General features: G+C 43.2%; 1 protein-coding gene across 1 annotated transcript in view; it reads right to left on the bottom strand.

Annotated features, from left to right (window-relative positions):
• ATG14 (autophagy related 14) overlaps positions 1-13,577 on the bottom strand; it is a 47,174-nt gene that overhangs the window by 12,115 nt on the left and 21,482 nt on the right. The window contains exons 4-8 of the mRNA XM_033187961.1: positions 13,403-13,484; positions 8,177-8,414; positions 3,975-4,204; positions 2,625-2,742; positions 57-147 (exon numbers count right to left, since the gene is read on the bottom strand). Coding sequence (XP_033043852.1) covers positions 57-147; positions 2,625-2,742; positions 3,975-4,204; positions 8,177-8,414; positions 13,403-13,484 — 759 coding nt within the window. The remainder of the gene's footprint in view (positions 1-56; positions 148-2,624; positions 2,743-3,974; positions 4,205-8,176; positions 8,415-13,402; positions 13,485-13,577) is intronic.

Below are 13,577 nucleotides of genomic sequence, written 5' to 3'. Positions count from 1 at the left end.
TAATATTTTCGATTATTTAACAAAGTAAAAATTAGTTCACAACCTATTTTTCATACCTGAGAAAAACAAAGGTAAAGAATATTTGCATTCAGTTTCTTCACTGCTCGAGTAAATTTCTGCTTGCTTAGATTTTCGCCACAAAATTCACTGTAAAACAAATATACAATTTATAAAGTTGTATTTTTTTGAGGAAATTATATGTTAAGATTTCCATTTACAGTACAATTAGGTATAGCACATACTCTGTGCCCTTTGACTCCTTAGTAAATTGCACTTAAAGACTTTCTAATACACCATTCCCCTCAGAGAACAATTACACCGCATCTATACACATTACGAAGGCACACACCCTCTGACCAAGCAATTCCACTTCAGGACATTTATTCTACACAAATATCTGCACACTAATGAAATGAAAAATGTACAAGATTATTTCTTGAAGCATCAACAGCAGACTGGTAAGACCCTGACACCTGTACAGAAAGGTAAACTATATGACTGTCATCTGCTTTATGCAGAAAGGCAGTCAAAGGCTTACAACGGTCCTGTGAGGCCCACAAGATTTGCACCCCATCTTCTTCTCTGCCCTCGTTATTCTTTCCAGGACTTTGCAGCTGCCATTTTTTGCCCACAGCCTCTTTCCTTAGGGGTCCACACAGCCTGCTTCCTCCCTCCCTCCCTCAGTTCCCCTATGACCACACACCTGCCCACTCAAACACAGCAAGCCCCTCTCTCACCACATTCCCTTTCTCTTACCTTTTTTGTTTTTTAGGCAGGGTCTCATTCTGTCACCCAGGCTGGGGTGCACTGGCATGATCACAGCTCACTACAGCCTGTAGCCTCAATCTCCTGGGCTCAAGCGATCCTCCCACCTCAGCCTCCCGACTAGCTGGGACTATAGGTGTGTGTCACCACACCCAGCTAATTTTTTTTTTATTTTTAGTAGCGACAAGGTCTCACTATGTTTCCCAGGCTGGTCTCGAACTCCTGAGCTTAAGTGATCCTCCTGCCTCAGCTCCCAAAGTGCTGGGATTACAGGCAGGCATGAGCCACCGTACCTGGCCCTCTCATCCTGTTTTAATGTTCTCCACGGCACTTACTGCCATGTGACGTGCTGTTGATTTGTTTACTATTTATGCTGGGCCTCCATGAAAATGTGAGCTCCAAGAGGGCAGGGATTATTTTTTTGTCACCAATGTATCCTCCAGTGCTGGCACACAGTAGGTACTTCATAAACATTAGTTACATAACTAAAAATTTTTAAAGCAAAGTTTATAACACCATAGTATAGCATACTACCATCTGTGTTTATTTAAAGGGGGAAGATGATGGCTGGGTGCAGTAGCTCATGAGTGTAATCCCAGCACTGTGGGAGGCAGAGGAGGGTGGATCACTTGAGCCCAGGAGTTCAAGACCAGCCTGGGTAACACAGGGAGACCCTATCTCATACAAAAAAAATACAAAACAAATTAGCCAGGTGTGGTAGGAGGCTGAGGTGCGAGGATCGCTTGGGCCTGGGGCGGGATGGAAGTTGCAGTGTGCTGAGATAGCGCCACTGCACTCCAGCCTGGGCGACAGAGTGAGACCTTGTCTCAAGAAAAAAGAAGAAAGCAAACTTTTAGTTTTTAAAAAAAAATTAAAAAGAATTTTTTTTAAGCAGGAGAAGACGGTAATAATATGTTTATATATGCTTGAAATGCAATGATAGCTGGAGGGTAGTAGGAAGGTTGTAGTACAAACTGGGTAGACTGTATATCTTTAACTTTTTTGAATTTTATTTATTTACTTTTGAGACGGAGTCTCACTCTGACACTCAGGCTGGAGTGCAGTGGTGTGATCTCGGCTCACTGCAACCTCTAGCTCCCGGGTTCAAGCGATTCTCCTGCCTCAGCCTCCAAATAGCTGGGATTACAGGCACAGGCCACCACGCCCAGCTAGTTTTTGTATAAATGTTTTGAATTTTAAACCATGGGAGTTTTTTATTAAGAAAAAAACAACAACAACAAACAAAAAGAATTCAGGGCAGGGCACAGTGGCTCACCTGTAATCCCAGCACTTTGGGAGACCAAGGCAGGCAGATCACTTGAGGTCAGGAGTTCAAGAGCAGCCTGGCCAACATAGCAAAACACCCCTCACTCCTAAAAATACAAACATTAGCCAGGCGTGGTGGTGGGTGCCTGTAATCCCAGCTACACAACAGGCTGAGGTGGGAGGATTGCCTGAAACTGTGAGGTGGAGGTTGCAGTGAGCAGAGATTGTGCCACTGCACTCTGGCCTGGGCAACAGAGCAAGACTGTCTCAAAACAACAACAACAACAACAACAACAACAAACCAAATAATTCAACAGCTACAATGTAACATATGAGGATCTGCAGCAAACCCTCTGAACATCCTGGTACTCCCCTTTATATTCTCTGTGGTCTTCTTGAAGGCTTCATGTACAATTGTAAGATAATGAAACTAATCTGCACATAAGGCTTTTGAAATTAATCTCAGTATCTCAATCTGACTTTGTCTTGATAATACTTACATTCTTATTTTTGGTTTACTGGAATAAATATGGACAAGATAGAAACCCGAAAGAGCCATGATAAAGATGACATTACCACCTTCAATTACTTGCCTGTTGCACAGCTTTTTGGGAAGATTTACATCAAGTATATGAGACAGAATGTTGACCAGCTGAGTTGCATAGCACAGCGCAGCACTGATGGTGTAGGCAGGGTTACTCTGCTCCATGTCTGCAGTAGGAAAACAAGCACCATGTACAAAACCTTAATTCTAGCAAAACTACTAATGAGCCAAGAGTTTATCATTTATGATTTTATCATGATAGCACTGTTACGTTTTAGTGCTTATTCAATAGATGCTCCGTGACCAGACATAAATAGTCCCTTATTTGTATTTTTTTTTTTTTTTGCTGAGAGCAATGTAACAGGGCAAATGGGCCTAAATAGACCCAGCATAAATGAAATTAAAGTCTGACCTGCGTGAACCTGATAATGTAGTATCAAAATAAAGGCCCAACTTGAATGTCACCTCCCCAGAAAGGCCTCTCCTGACAACCCTATGGAAGAGTCATCCCTTCCTCTGTACCCCACCCCACCCAAGGATGCTCCCCTAGTTCCTTCCACGGCACCCACTCAATGGACAGCACCTCGATCATTTACTTGCTTCCTACCTTTCTCCCCTGAGAAGGGCAAAGGGCCACATCTGTCTCGGTCACCTTTTTATCTCCAGCACCCGGCAATGTGCACAACACAAAGCATGAGCTCACTAATATTTACTGAGTGACTAAATGAACAATCTTTCTCCACCAAAGAGAAACTGCAGGGGTTTTAAAGGGTTTTCCATTGGGGCCTTTCAGTCTCCATTTAGGACTACTAAAACACATTACAAAGTTATACTCTAAAAAGATGGGTCTCAGCAGGTGAAATATACTTCTTTAAATAATGTCTTCTTATATAAACAAGGCAATATTAACCCCCAAAAGATGAGACTTCTAAAAAATGTTTTCGGCCCATCAAGTGATGAATAAACAACATGTGGCTTATCCATACAATGGAATATTATTCAACCATGAAAAGGAATGAAACACTATATATATCATGTGGATGAACCTTGAAAACATTATGCTAAGTGAAAGAAGTCTGACACAAAAAGCTATATATTCTGTGATTCCATTTATATAAGTTGCCCAGAACAGGCAAATCTATAGACACAGAAAGCAAGGTGTGGTTGCCAGGAGCTGAGGGGAAGAAGGGAGAGTGGGGGCATGTGACACTTTCATGCCATGGGGTTTCTGTCTGGGATGATCAACATGTTTTGAAACAACACCGAGGTGATGGGAGCACAGTGCTGTGAATATACTAAATGCCCCGAATTGTTCACTTGAAAGTTTTTCATTTTGTTAGGTCAATTCTACCTATAACTGTCTCTATACATAGATTTCAAAGGATATGCTGCTTCTCACCAGGCCCCTGGGTTGTTTTCTTCTCCTCCACCCAGCTGTAGTAGGCAGAGTAGTCCCCATTGTTAGGGAGGCTAATCCAAGGCCCTGTAATGCTGATGCTGGTATCTCCGTTGTGGTCGTCACAGACCCATCGTCCTGAGAGGTAAGTTGTCCTCCGGGCTTCGGCAAGCTTGCTCACAGTGCTGGAGGTCATGGCGCTGTCACTCTCTGAAGACACATCTGCGGGGTCTCTACAAGTAGGAAGATACACACGGATTTCAAGAGAGAGGGTTTTTAAGGGCATGCAACAGACCTGCAAGACATGCTAGAACATCGAAAAGCTGCCTATGAGCATGGGAATTTTACATTACATTTTTATTTTTTATTTTTAGAGATGGGTGTCACTCTGTTACCCAACAGGGAGCGCAGTGACAGAGGCAATCATAGCTCACTGAAGCCCTGACTCCTGGACTCCAGAGATCCTCCTGCCTCAGCCTCCTAAGGAGCTGGGACTACAGGTACCTACCACATCTGGCTAACTTAAAAAAATTTTTTTTGTAGAGATGGGGTCTCACTTTGTTGCCCAGGCTGGTCTTGAACTCCTGGCCTCAAGCAATCCTCTGAAAGTGCTGAGATTATAATCATGAGCTACCGTGACCAGCCAAAGTGCAAATATTTCAGTTGTGAGCCACCATGCCTGGCCAGGAATTTAACTGGAATATATGTAGAAAAGAGCTTGCTATCAGAGAGGAAGATCAAACCAGCTGTATGTGAGGAAGACAGAACCATGAGGTAGGGCTGAACATATTAGGTTCTCAAACTACTTGGTCTCAACACCTCGCTACATGCTTAAAACACTTTGGAATCCCAAAGAACTTTTGTTTATATGGGTTAGATTACTGATACTTACTGAAGTAGAAATACTGAGAAAAACATAAATAATTCATTGAAAAATACCAATAAACCTATTATACATTTTTATGAAAAAAATCTTTTTCAAAACAAAAAATTAGTAAAGAGTGAAACTGTTTTACATTTTTAAAACTCCCTTTAATACTCATTCTGTTGTTCTTTCAAGTAAAAATAGCATCCCACAAAAACAGCAGCTAGTTCAGCGTGCAGCTCAGTCTCTCAAGTGTTTTTCCTTGAGCCAGTCAGTAATGGTACTTCAGTGTGCAGCACAGGGGCCTTATGCATGCTTCCCATGCCACAGCCAGCCCCGTCTTCACAGGTTCCATGTCTCGAACTAACTGAGGACCAAAAATATTAGGGGGGAAAAAAAGAAAATAAACAATAGGACTAGGTGCGGTGAGACTCACACCTGTAATCCCAGCACTTTGGGAGGCTGAGGTGGGCAGATCACTTGAGGTCAGGAATTCGAGACCAGCCTGGCCAACAGAGTGAAACGCCATTGCTACTAAAAATACAAAAATTAGCTAGGTGTGGTGGTGGGCGCCTGTAATCCCAGCTACTTGGGAGGCTAAGGCGGGAGAATTGCTTGAACCTGGGAGGCAGAGGTTGCAGTGAGCCAAGATCACGCCACTACACTCCAGCCTGGGTGACAGAGAGCGAGACTCCATCTCAAAAACAAAAAACAAAAAACAAGAACAACAAAAAATAACAACAAGCTGCCATGATGACTCATGCCTGTAATTCCAGCACTTTCAAAGGTCAAGGCAGGTGGACTGCTTGAGTCCAGGAATTCAAGGTTATAATGAGCTATGATCACACCACTGCGCTCCAGCCTGGGCAACAGAATGAGACTCCCTCTCAAAACTCCCTCTCAAATCAAAAAGCCAAAAACAAACCCACCATAAGAAGTCACAGCAGGTACAAACGTACTGAGGGGGAAGAACATAGTGTGCCTGGGGAACAGAGATGTTCAGTGTGGCTGGTGTGTGGGATGCACAAGGGAAGTGCCAGGAGACGGTACTGGGAAAGCAGGTAGGAAGCAGGCAGACTGGGAAGGGCCTTCTGTGCTGCACCAAATTTAGATTCTGTCCTCTCGGCCAGGGGTTCTTCATATCTTTCCTTCTGCCACAACATACGTGTAAGATAACTGCTACCGCCTGTCACAGATAAGACTGTGGCCAGTTATGAGCTGTACTGCTATGTCTCCCTTCTCCCACAAGAAGTTGAGAGAAATGAAAACAAGAAACCTTATTAGAAGGATAACTTTAAAACCACCAATTTCTTTTAAAAAAAATTAATGGCATATAACAATATACACTAAATAAAATATTAAAACAGCACAGAAATAGTTTTTTTTCACGTTTTATCTTCGTGTGTGTATTTTCTTTTTGAAAAAATGTCAGCCTTACAGAAAAGTTGCAAGAACTTTAAAGTTTCCCTGTATACATTTTGCTCAACTTCCCCAAAGTATCAATTCAGGAAAATATTATACAATAATCATAATCAGATAATTAGCACTGCTACAACACTATTAACTAATTTATAGACCTTATTCAATTCTCGCCAACTGTCCTGCTAATATCTCTTTTGGGGTTCAGGATCCAAGATCACACATTGCACTCGGCTGTTAGTCTCCTAAAAACTTTCTATTCTGCTCTATTTTGAATCTGCCTTTTTATTTTTTTTTATTTTTTATTTTTATTTTTATTTTTTTGAGACAGAGTCTCACTCTGTCGCCCAGGCTGGAGTGCAGTGGCCGGATCTCAGCTCACTGCAAGCTCTGCCTCCCGGGTTTACGCCATTCTCCTGCCTCAGCCTCCCCAGTAGCTGGGACTACAGGCGCCTGCCACCACGCCCGGCTAGTTTTTTGTATTTTTTTTAGTAGAGATAGGGTTTCACCGTGTTAGCCAGGATGGTCTCGATCTCCTGACCTCGTGATCCGCCCGTCTCAGCCTCCCAAAGTGCTGGGATTACAGGCTTGAGCCACCACACCCGGCCAAATCTGCCTTTTTATTTTTCTATTTGCCAACTCTTACTAATGACAAAATACTTAGAGTCAGAGAGCTGCTTCTCAAGCTGGAAGCAGCCATCAGTCTTTTTGGTTTTTAGGAAGCCAACTCTGGTAACAGACTAAAGGACAGACTAGAGAGAATAGTTATGAAACTAGCAACAGTCCAGTGAGTGTCAGTTTCCAGGAAAAGGTGCTGGAGAGTGACAGCAGTCAGAAGAGACAGGAAAATCCTCAAGAGAGCAGTCTGGTGGCTTGTGGTTGAATAAAACAGAAGCCTTCGGTGGTAGTTTCCAAATCTGCTGACCAGCAGCAGCATCAGGGAAATTTAAAGATACAGAAGTATTACAAGATGGACTGGGAGGTTAGAGGGGTGCCCTCTGGAACCTCTATTTCTCAGATGAACAGCCCGATGGGGGAATCACTGTCCCGTCCATCCCACCAGAAGTTATCCATGGACTGCCGCCTAAGACTAAAGTCACAGTATTCAGTGTTCGATAAGTGTTAACACAATAAGCAGCAGTCACCAGGAAAAGTCTAAGTCAACATGTAGTGCCCACCATATCAGAGACCCCAAACTCTAGATGTTTTCTTATGTATTTGGTCATGATTTCTCTGTGAAAAAGGCATTTTTAAATCTCCATTTACCAGAGAAAGAAATCAAGATTTTGAGGTCCAAGAACATGCCCCACAACACACAATGAATAAATGGCCCAATATCGCCCATCAGATGGTTCTTTGTTTATTTATTTGAGACAGAGTCTTGCTCTGTCACCCAGGCTGGAGTGCAGTGGCACAATCTTGGCTCACTGTGACCTCAGCCTCCAGGTTCAAGCGATTCTCCTGCCTCAGCCTCCCAACTGGCTGGGACTACAGGCATGCGCCACCATGCCTGGCTAATTTTTGTATTTTTAGTAGAAACAGGGTTTCGCCATGTTGGCCAGGTTGGTCTCAAACTCCTGACTTCAGGTGATCCGCCTGCCTCGGCCTCCCAAAGTGTTGGGATTACAGGCATGAGCCACCATTACCAGCCATCAGATGGTTCTTAATCAAGAGTGTGAGTCAGTACCTCATCTAGAAGCTCCAGGAGAGTACACAAGCCTGGGCCCCACCCCTCACCTGGCTGCCTCCCCAGCTTTGTGCAGTGCGTACTGTTTGTTGAAGCATATAAGACTTATGTATGTTCCATCACCAGGAAAACCAATGACCCTAGAATAAGGCCCAATAAATGAGGTAATGACATACTTTAAAAAGTATTTGGAACTTGATCTATTCCTGGAGTCAAAAGACTTGCTTAATGTACCTCACACCAGTCTTTACTTCCTCGATTGGAAAAATGACAGAGGTGAGCTCTAATATATGAGATCGTCGAAGGTTTGCCAGACGCTCATAATGACTTCTTAAGTCAATGGTCTTTTTTTCTACCAGGTCACCAAGTTTGCGATTATGCCTCTGAATCTTCTCCTTTTTCTCTTGGTGCCGTTGTGCTCGACTGTAAAGCTTCTGATTCTTTTCCTTGGTTTTGAGAAGGCCTTCAGAATCTAAAATAAATAAATCACACCCAACAATTATCTTTGCAAACAGTTCCTGTGTACTGCAGAGCTCCGCCCTGCAAACACACGTGTTTTCCCTTGCAATCTAAACTGAAAAAAAAACCTCAATAACATCAACTAATGTTCACTAAGTGGAAATTCTGAGAGTTTAGTTCAAGTAGATACTACACATAAAGCAAAGAGAACCATGATTAAAATGACTCTGGATCTCTATTTGTAATCACCATTAGTAAAAGGAGTCACTCAACGACTATCGAGTTTAAGTTTAGCACAGGAAGGACCTAATTTTCCTACAGTGCGCACCAAAGAATAGTCATGTTGGGCAGAAAAGAGATCTAATTCAAGTTTGAAAAACTTACTGGCTATCTGATTTCCTTACAAACTTCTTAGGTGTGCCCTGGGCTATAATCAGAGAACCCAGGTATAATCTCACAGCAGGTGGTCATCCAGCAGAGGAGAAGGGCAACACAGACAGCCCAAGAGCTCTGCAAAGTCACAGTGGAGTGTGGCAGCCACCAGCAGGGTGGGTGGGAACATATGTGGTGAGGTATCCAGAACACATATGCCCAGCATTTTAAGCGCTGCAAGGGAAACAAAAGCCTGGCCACACAACCACGAGGAGACATACACTCGTCCTGTCAGACTTAGGTTCTTTGTGTGGAGTTCCTTCGGGTTCTGGATCCTACACCTGCTAGGGCTGTTGGGCTGTAGCTAAACTTCACTTCAATGACAAAAACAGGCCGGGCGCGGTGGCTCAAGCCTTTAATCCCAGCACTTTGGGAGGCCGACCACGAGATCAAGAGATCGAGACCATCCTGGCTAACATGGTGAAACCCCACCTCTACTAAAAAAAATACAAAAAACTAGCCGGGCGAGGTGGCAGGCGCCTGTAGTCCCAGCTACTGGGGAGGCTGAGGCAGGAGAATGGCGTAAACCCGGGAGGCGGAGCTTGCAGTGAGCTGAGATCCGGCCACTGCACTCCAGCCTGGGCAACAGAGCGAGACTCCGTCTCAAAAAAAAAAAAAAGAAATGACAAAAACAAGCTGTAAACTTTCAGACAGATACCTAGGAGCTGCTTAGGCAACTTAAACCCAAGTTCAAAATCAAGTTCATTATTTTTCCAGGAACATCTTTTCCAGTTTCCCTACTTCAAGATTATTTTTGACCTGTCCACTGCCTGATCAATCCCTTGATCGCCAATTCCATTCCCAGTCCAAGTCTTTCTATCTAGGCCTTTCTTTTCATTCCTACTATCACAATCCCAGTTAACGCTCACCAACACTCTGCCTATCTCCGGCATGGCTCAACTCCAAGCCTTCATGCCCTCTTTCACTTGCTCAATCTTTACAAATTATAGTCAATGCTCAGTGTTTCTCCACTGCCTGTCTAATACACAGCAAACCCCTCAGCCTCAAGGCCTCCTCCAAATTGGTACATATCCCACAGTTCCCCTCTGCACACCCTTCACTCTAGCTGTACTCAACTGCAACATATTTCAAATCCTTTCTGTAAGATGGAACCACCTGAATGCATGGATGAATGGATGCTGAACCAGTCATCACTCCCTAACTCTCAGGCTATCTATTTGCTCCTGTTTTCTAAATGTTCGAATTTTACTCATTCAGGGAGGCCCCCCTCGATAAACATTCCCTAGACCTTTTGCTCCTCGGCACCCTACGGTAATGTGTTAGGACTCTTCTGATGGCACACAGCTCTTGGTTCCTCACATGAGGTCCCACTGAAGCCTTGCTGTCTCCTAACTAGGTTATAAAAGGCACCTGATAAATGTCTGTGGGTCCCAATCACCCTCCCACCCTCTTTCACTGAGCACCACTGAACTTAGGTATTTGGTTGCATGCATGAGATTTCTGACAGTTTTTTTATTTGTTTTGAGACGGAGTTTCACTCTTGTCGCCCAGGCTGGAGTGCAGTGGCACAATCTCGGCTCACTGCAACCTCCACCTCCCGAGTTCAAGTGATTCTCCTGACCCAGCATCCTGAGTAGCTAGGATTACAGGCACAGGCCACCACACCCAGCTAATTTCTGTATTTTTAGTAGAGATGGAGTTTGACCGTGGCTGATCTCAAACTCCTGACCTCAATGTGATCTGCCCGTGTTGGTCTCCCAAAGTGCTGGGATTATAGGCATGAGCCACTGCACCCCACCGATTTCTTACAGTTTTGAAACAACAATCAGCCAGGTGTGGTGATGGGTGCTTGTAATCCCAGCTACTTGGGAGGCTGAGGCAAGAGAACTGTTTGAACCCAGGAGGTGAAGATTGCAGTGAGCCGAGATCGTGCCACTGCACTCCAGCCTGGGCGACAGAGCGAGACTCCATCTCAAAAACAACAACAACAACAACAACAACAACAACAACAACAACAACATCTCTTTGTCATCCTGCTCAATGTGAATGTCCTAAAGGTTCAGTCTCTTGGTTCCATCACATGCTAACTCATTTTCATTATCTTTACCGAGCTCTTTACAAGTGCTGAAATGAATCTATCCAGCCATGATCCTGAGTCATACAGTGGTCAGAATTTTGGGGGAGGATCCATTTCAAATTTATTATCATGACCACTCGCAGGTGGCAGGAAATCATCAGTCACCCCATCTGCACTCAGTGCAGACTCAGCACCCAGTCATCCTCTCTCCCTACCATCTCCCCATAAACATCAAAATGTTTGGTGCTGTATCTACTCTTGTAATCTACTCTTGCTTCTTTAGATAAGTAACTCTGACTACAGCACAGATCAACTCAACACTGCAATTGCATATAACCTAACTTCCCTATCTATGCCCTGTATCTGTATTATACCATATATCATGAAACCTTAAGTCAAAAGATTCTAGAGAAATAATTCATCAGTCTCTACAATTTATAACGTGTGCCCTTTCGTGAATACATGGCGTAATTCAACAACAAGCTCTTAAGCATGAGTCCAAGCATAGTTTCTGGAATCCATTAACACCTTTAAAATTGTTTGCAAATTTTGTAAGTCTGGTCTAGGGGATGGGAAGGAGACTACATGTACATTCTAAAAGAGCAACATTTCCCAACCCTGGCAGGTCATCAGAACCACGTGGAGTAGTACTACTCAAAGTGTGGCTTCTAGACCTGGGCCCATCTGTAAACTGTTACCAGTCATGAGGAGAGGAGGACAGAAATACAGAGTAAGCACATGGAAGATATTTTCTTCAACATGGCGATCTGACACTGCCATAACATTCAAGCATGTGATTATTTTCCCAAGTCCAGGATAGATCCTAGGGTTCTCCCTCTAGATTTTAAAAGGGTCACCAGGTGACTGACGATTTGCTAGGGATGGAAACCACTGTTATAGGGTCCACTCCTTTAGATCTATGTCTAATTCTTTGTGGTGGTTGTTTTTGTTTTTGGGAGTTAGGAATGTGTTACAAAGAGCTGATCAGAGCTTTTAACTTGCTCATCAGAGAAACACACATGCTCAGTAAATTCAGCAATTTCAGGAGGTTCACAGATGCCCGGTGGCAAAGCCCTGAATATCATGGGAAGATGAGGAGAGGGTGAACTAATGTTAAGGAATGGCTTTTTTTTGTTGCTACTGAATCAAGAGCCTTTGGAGAATGCATACAAGACTAGGTGGAAAGTAGGTTCTACATAGTTCTGTGCACTGTTCACTGTGCTGCCCTAATTGTCTAGTTTAGTAATCCCGTGAAACTCCACGTGAGCACTTTATTAGGACAAATGTTTTCAGCGGAGGCTTTACACCATTACATGTCACTATAAAAGACTTGCTTCTGGAAGCAATGAGTAGACAAGAAAAGGAATTCACGAGGTCTGATGGTGACTCATTCTAAACTTTAAACAGTGATCTTCAGAAATTCATGGACTGCAGCTTGCTGCTGGCGCTCATTTAATGTTACATAAACATGCTCTTTGAGTCTGAAGTAAATCTGATTTTCAATGTGAAAATAAAATATAAAAACTGTTTTTGCCCGGGAGGCAGAGCTTGCAGTGAGCTGAGATTGTGCCACTGCACTCCGGCCTGGGTAACAGAGCGAAAAAAAAAAAAACCCAAAAAAAACTGTTCTTGGAGTTATTTCTAAACAGAACTTGTCTCTAATCCTAATGTAACAGAAATGCATATGATGCTACATTAGGATTAGAAACAAGAGTATCCTTGGGGCAAATGGGAAATGGGTTAAGGATGTAGGATTTCTAAGAGAATTCATTTTGACAACGACCTATGATAAAGTATAAAGTGTACAAATACGAGGTAAAATTAATACAGATTACAATGTGGAGACTCACTAAGGGAAAAAAAACAAAAAAAAACAAAAACAACATTCTGTGCTTCTGGCATAAGCCAATAATTATTACAAGTGAGTACTAAGTTAGACTCCGAGCTTCCTGTTAGCCAAGGCAAATAGGAACATATATTCCTTAACTTTTTTTTTTTTTTTTTTTTTTTTGAGACTGAGTTTCACTCTTGTTGCCCAGGCTGGAGTGCAACGGCACGATCTCAGCTCACCACAACCTCTGCCTCCCGGGTTCAAGCGATTCTCCTGCCTCAGCCTCCCAAGTGACTGGGATTACAGGCACCTGCCACCATGCCTGGCTAAGTTTTGTATTTTTGGTAGAGACAGGGTTTTGCCATGTTGGCCAGGCTGTTCTCGAACTCCTGACCTCAGGTGATCCACCCATCTCAGCCTCCCAAAGTGCTGGGATTACAGGCATAAGCTACCGTTTGCCTGGCCAACTTTTTTAATTGAGAAAAGAATCTGGTTATTTAAGGCCTGTATAATTGTGTATTTAATTTTTAAAAATTCCTTATACAAATGTTTTACAAGGAAAGATGAGGGCGAGTAGCAAAATTCTCCAGGTTGCCACTGCCCCACCCCTCTCTCTTTCTGTGTCCCTCTAGTTTATTAATCCCATGAAATTCCACATGGGCACTTTCTAGGGCTGGAAGGAAGGACGTGAATTACTTACTTTTCTCCATTTCTTCGTTTCCTTTACATATTGTCTGTTTTAACTGTTCAATCCTCATCTTGCAGGACATTATTTTCCATCTCTGAAAAAAGCATGTAATAAATATCACAAACATTGGTCTCCTATGATTAATATGATTATCTACCTGGGATCACTGCTTATTTTCAGATATGTC

Source organism: Trachypithecus francoisi, unplaced genomic scaffold (assembly GCF_009764315.1).
Source record: "Trachypithecus francoisi isolate TF-2019V2 unplaced genomic scaffold, Tfra_2.0 Lachesis_group3, whole genome shotgun sequence".
NCBI classification, from domain to species: Eukaryota; Metazoa; Chordata; class Mammalia; order Primates; family Cercopithecidae; genus Trachypithecus; species Trachypithecus francoisi.
The sequence above is the reverse complement of the archived record's forward strand: the minus strand, read 5'-3'. Positions and strand labels throughout refer to the sequence as shown.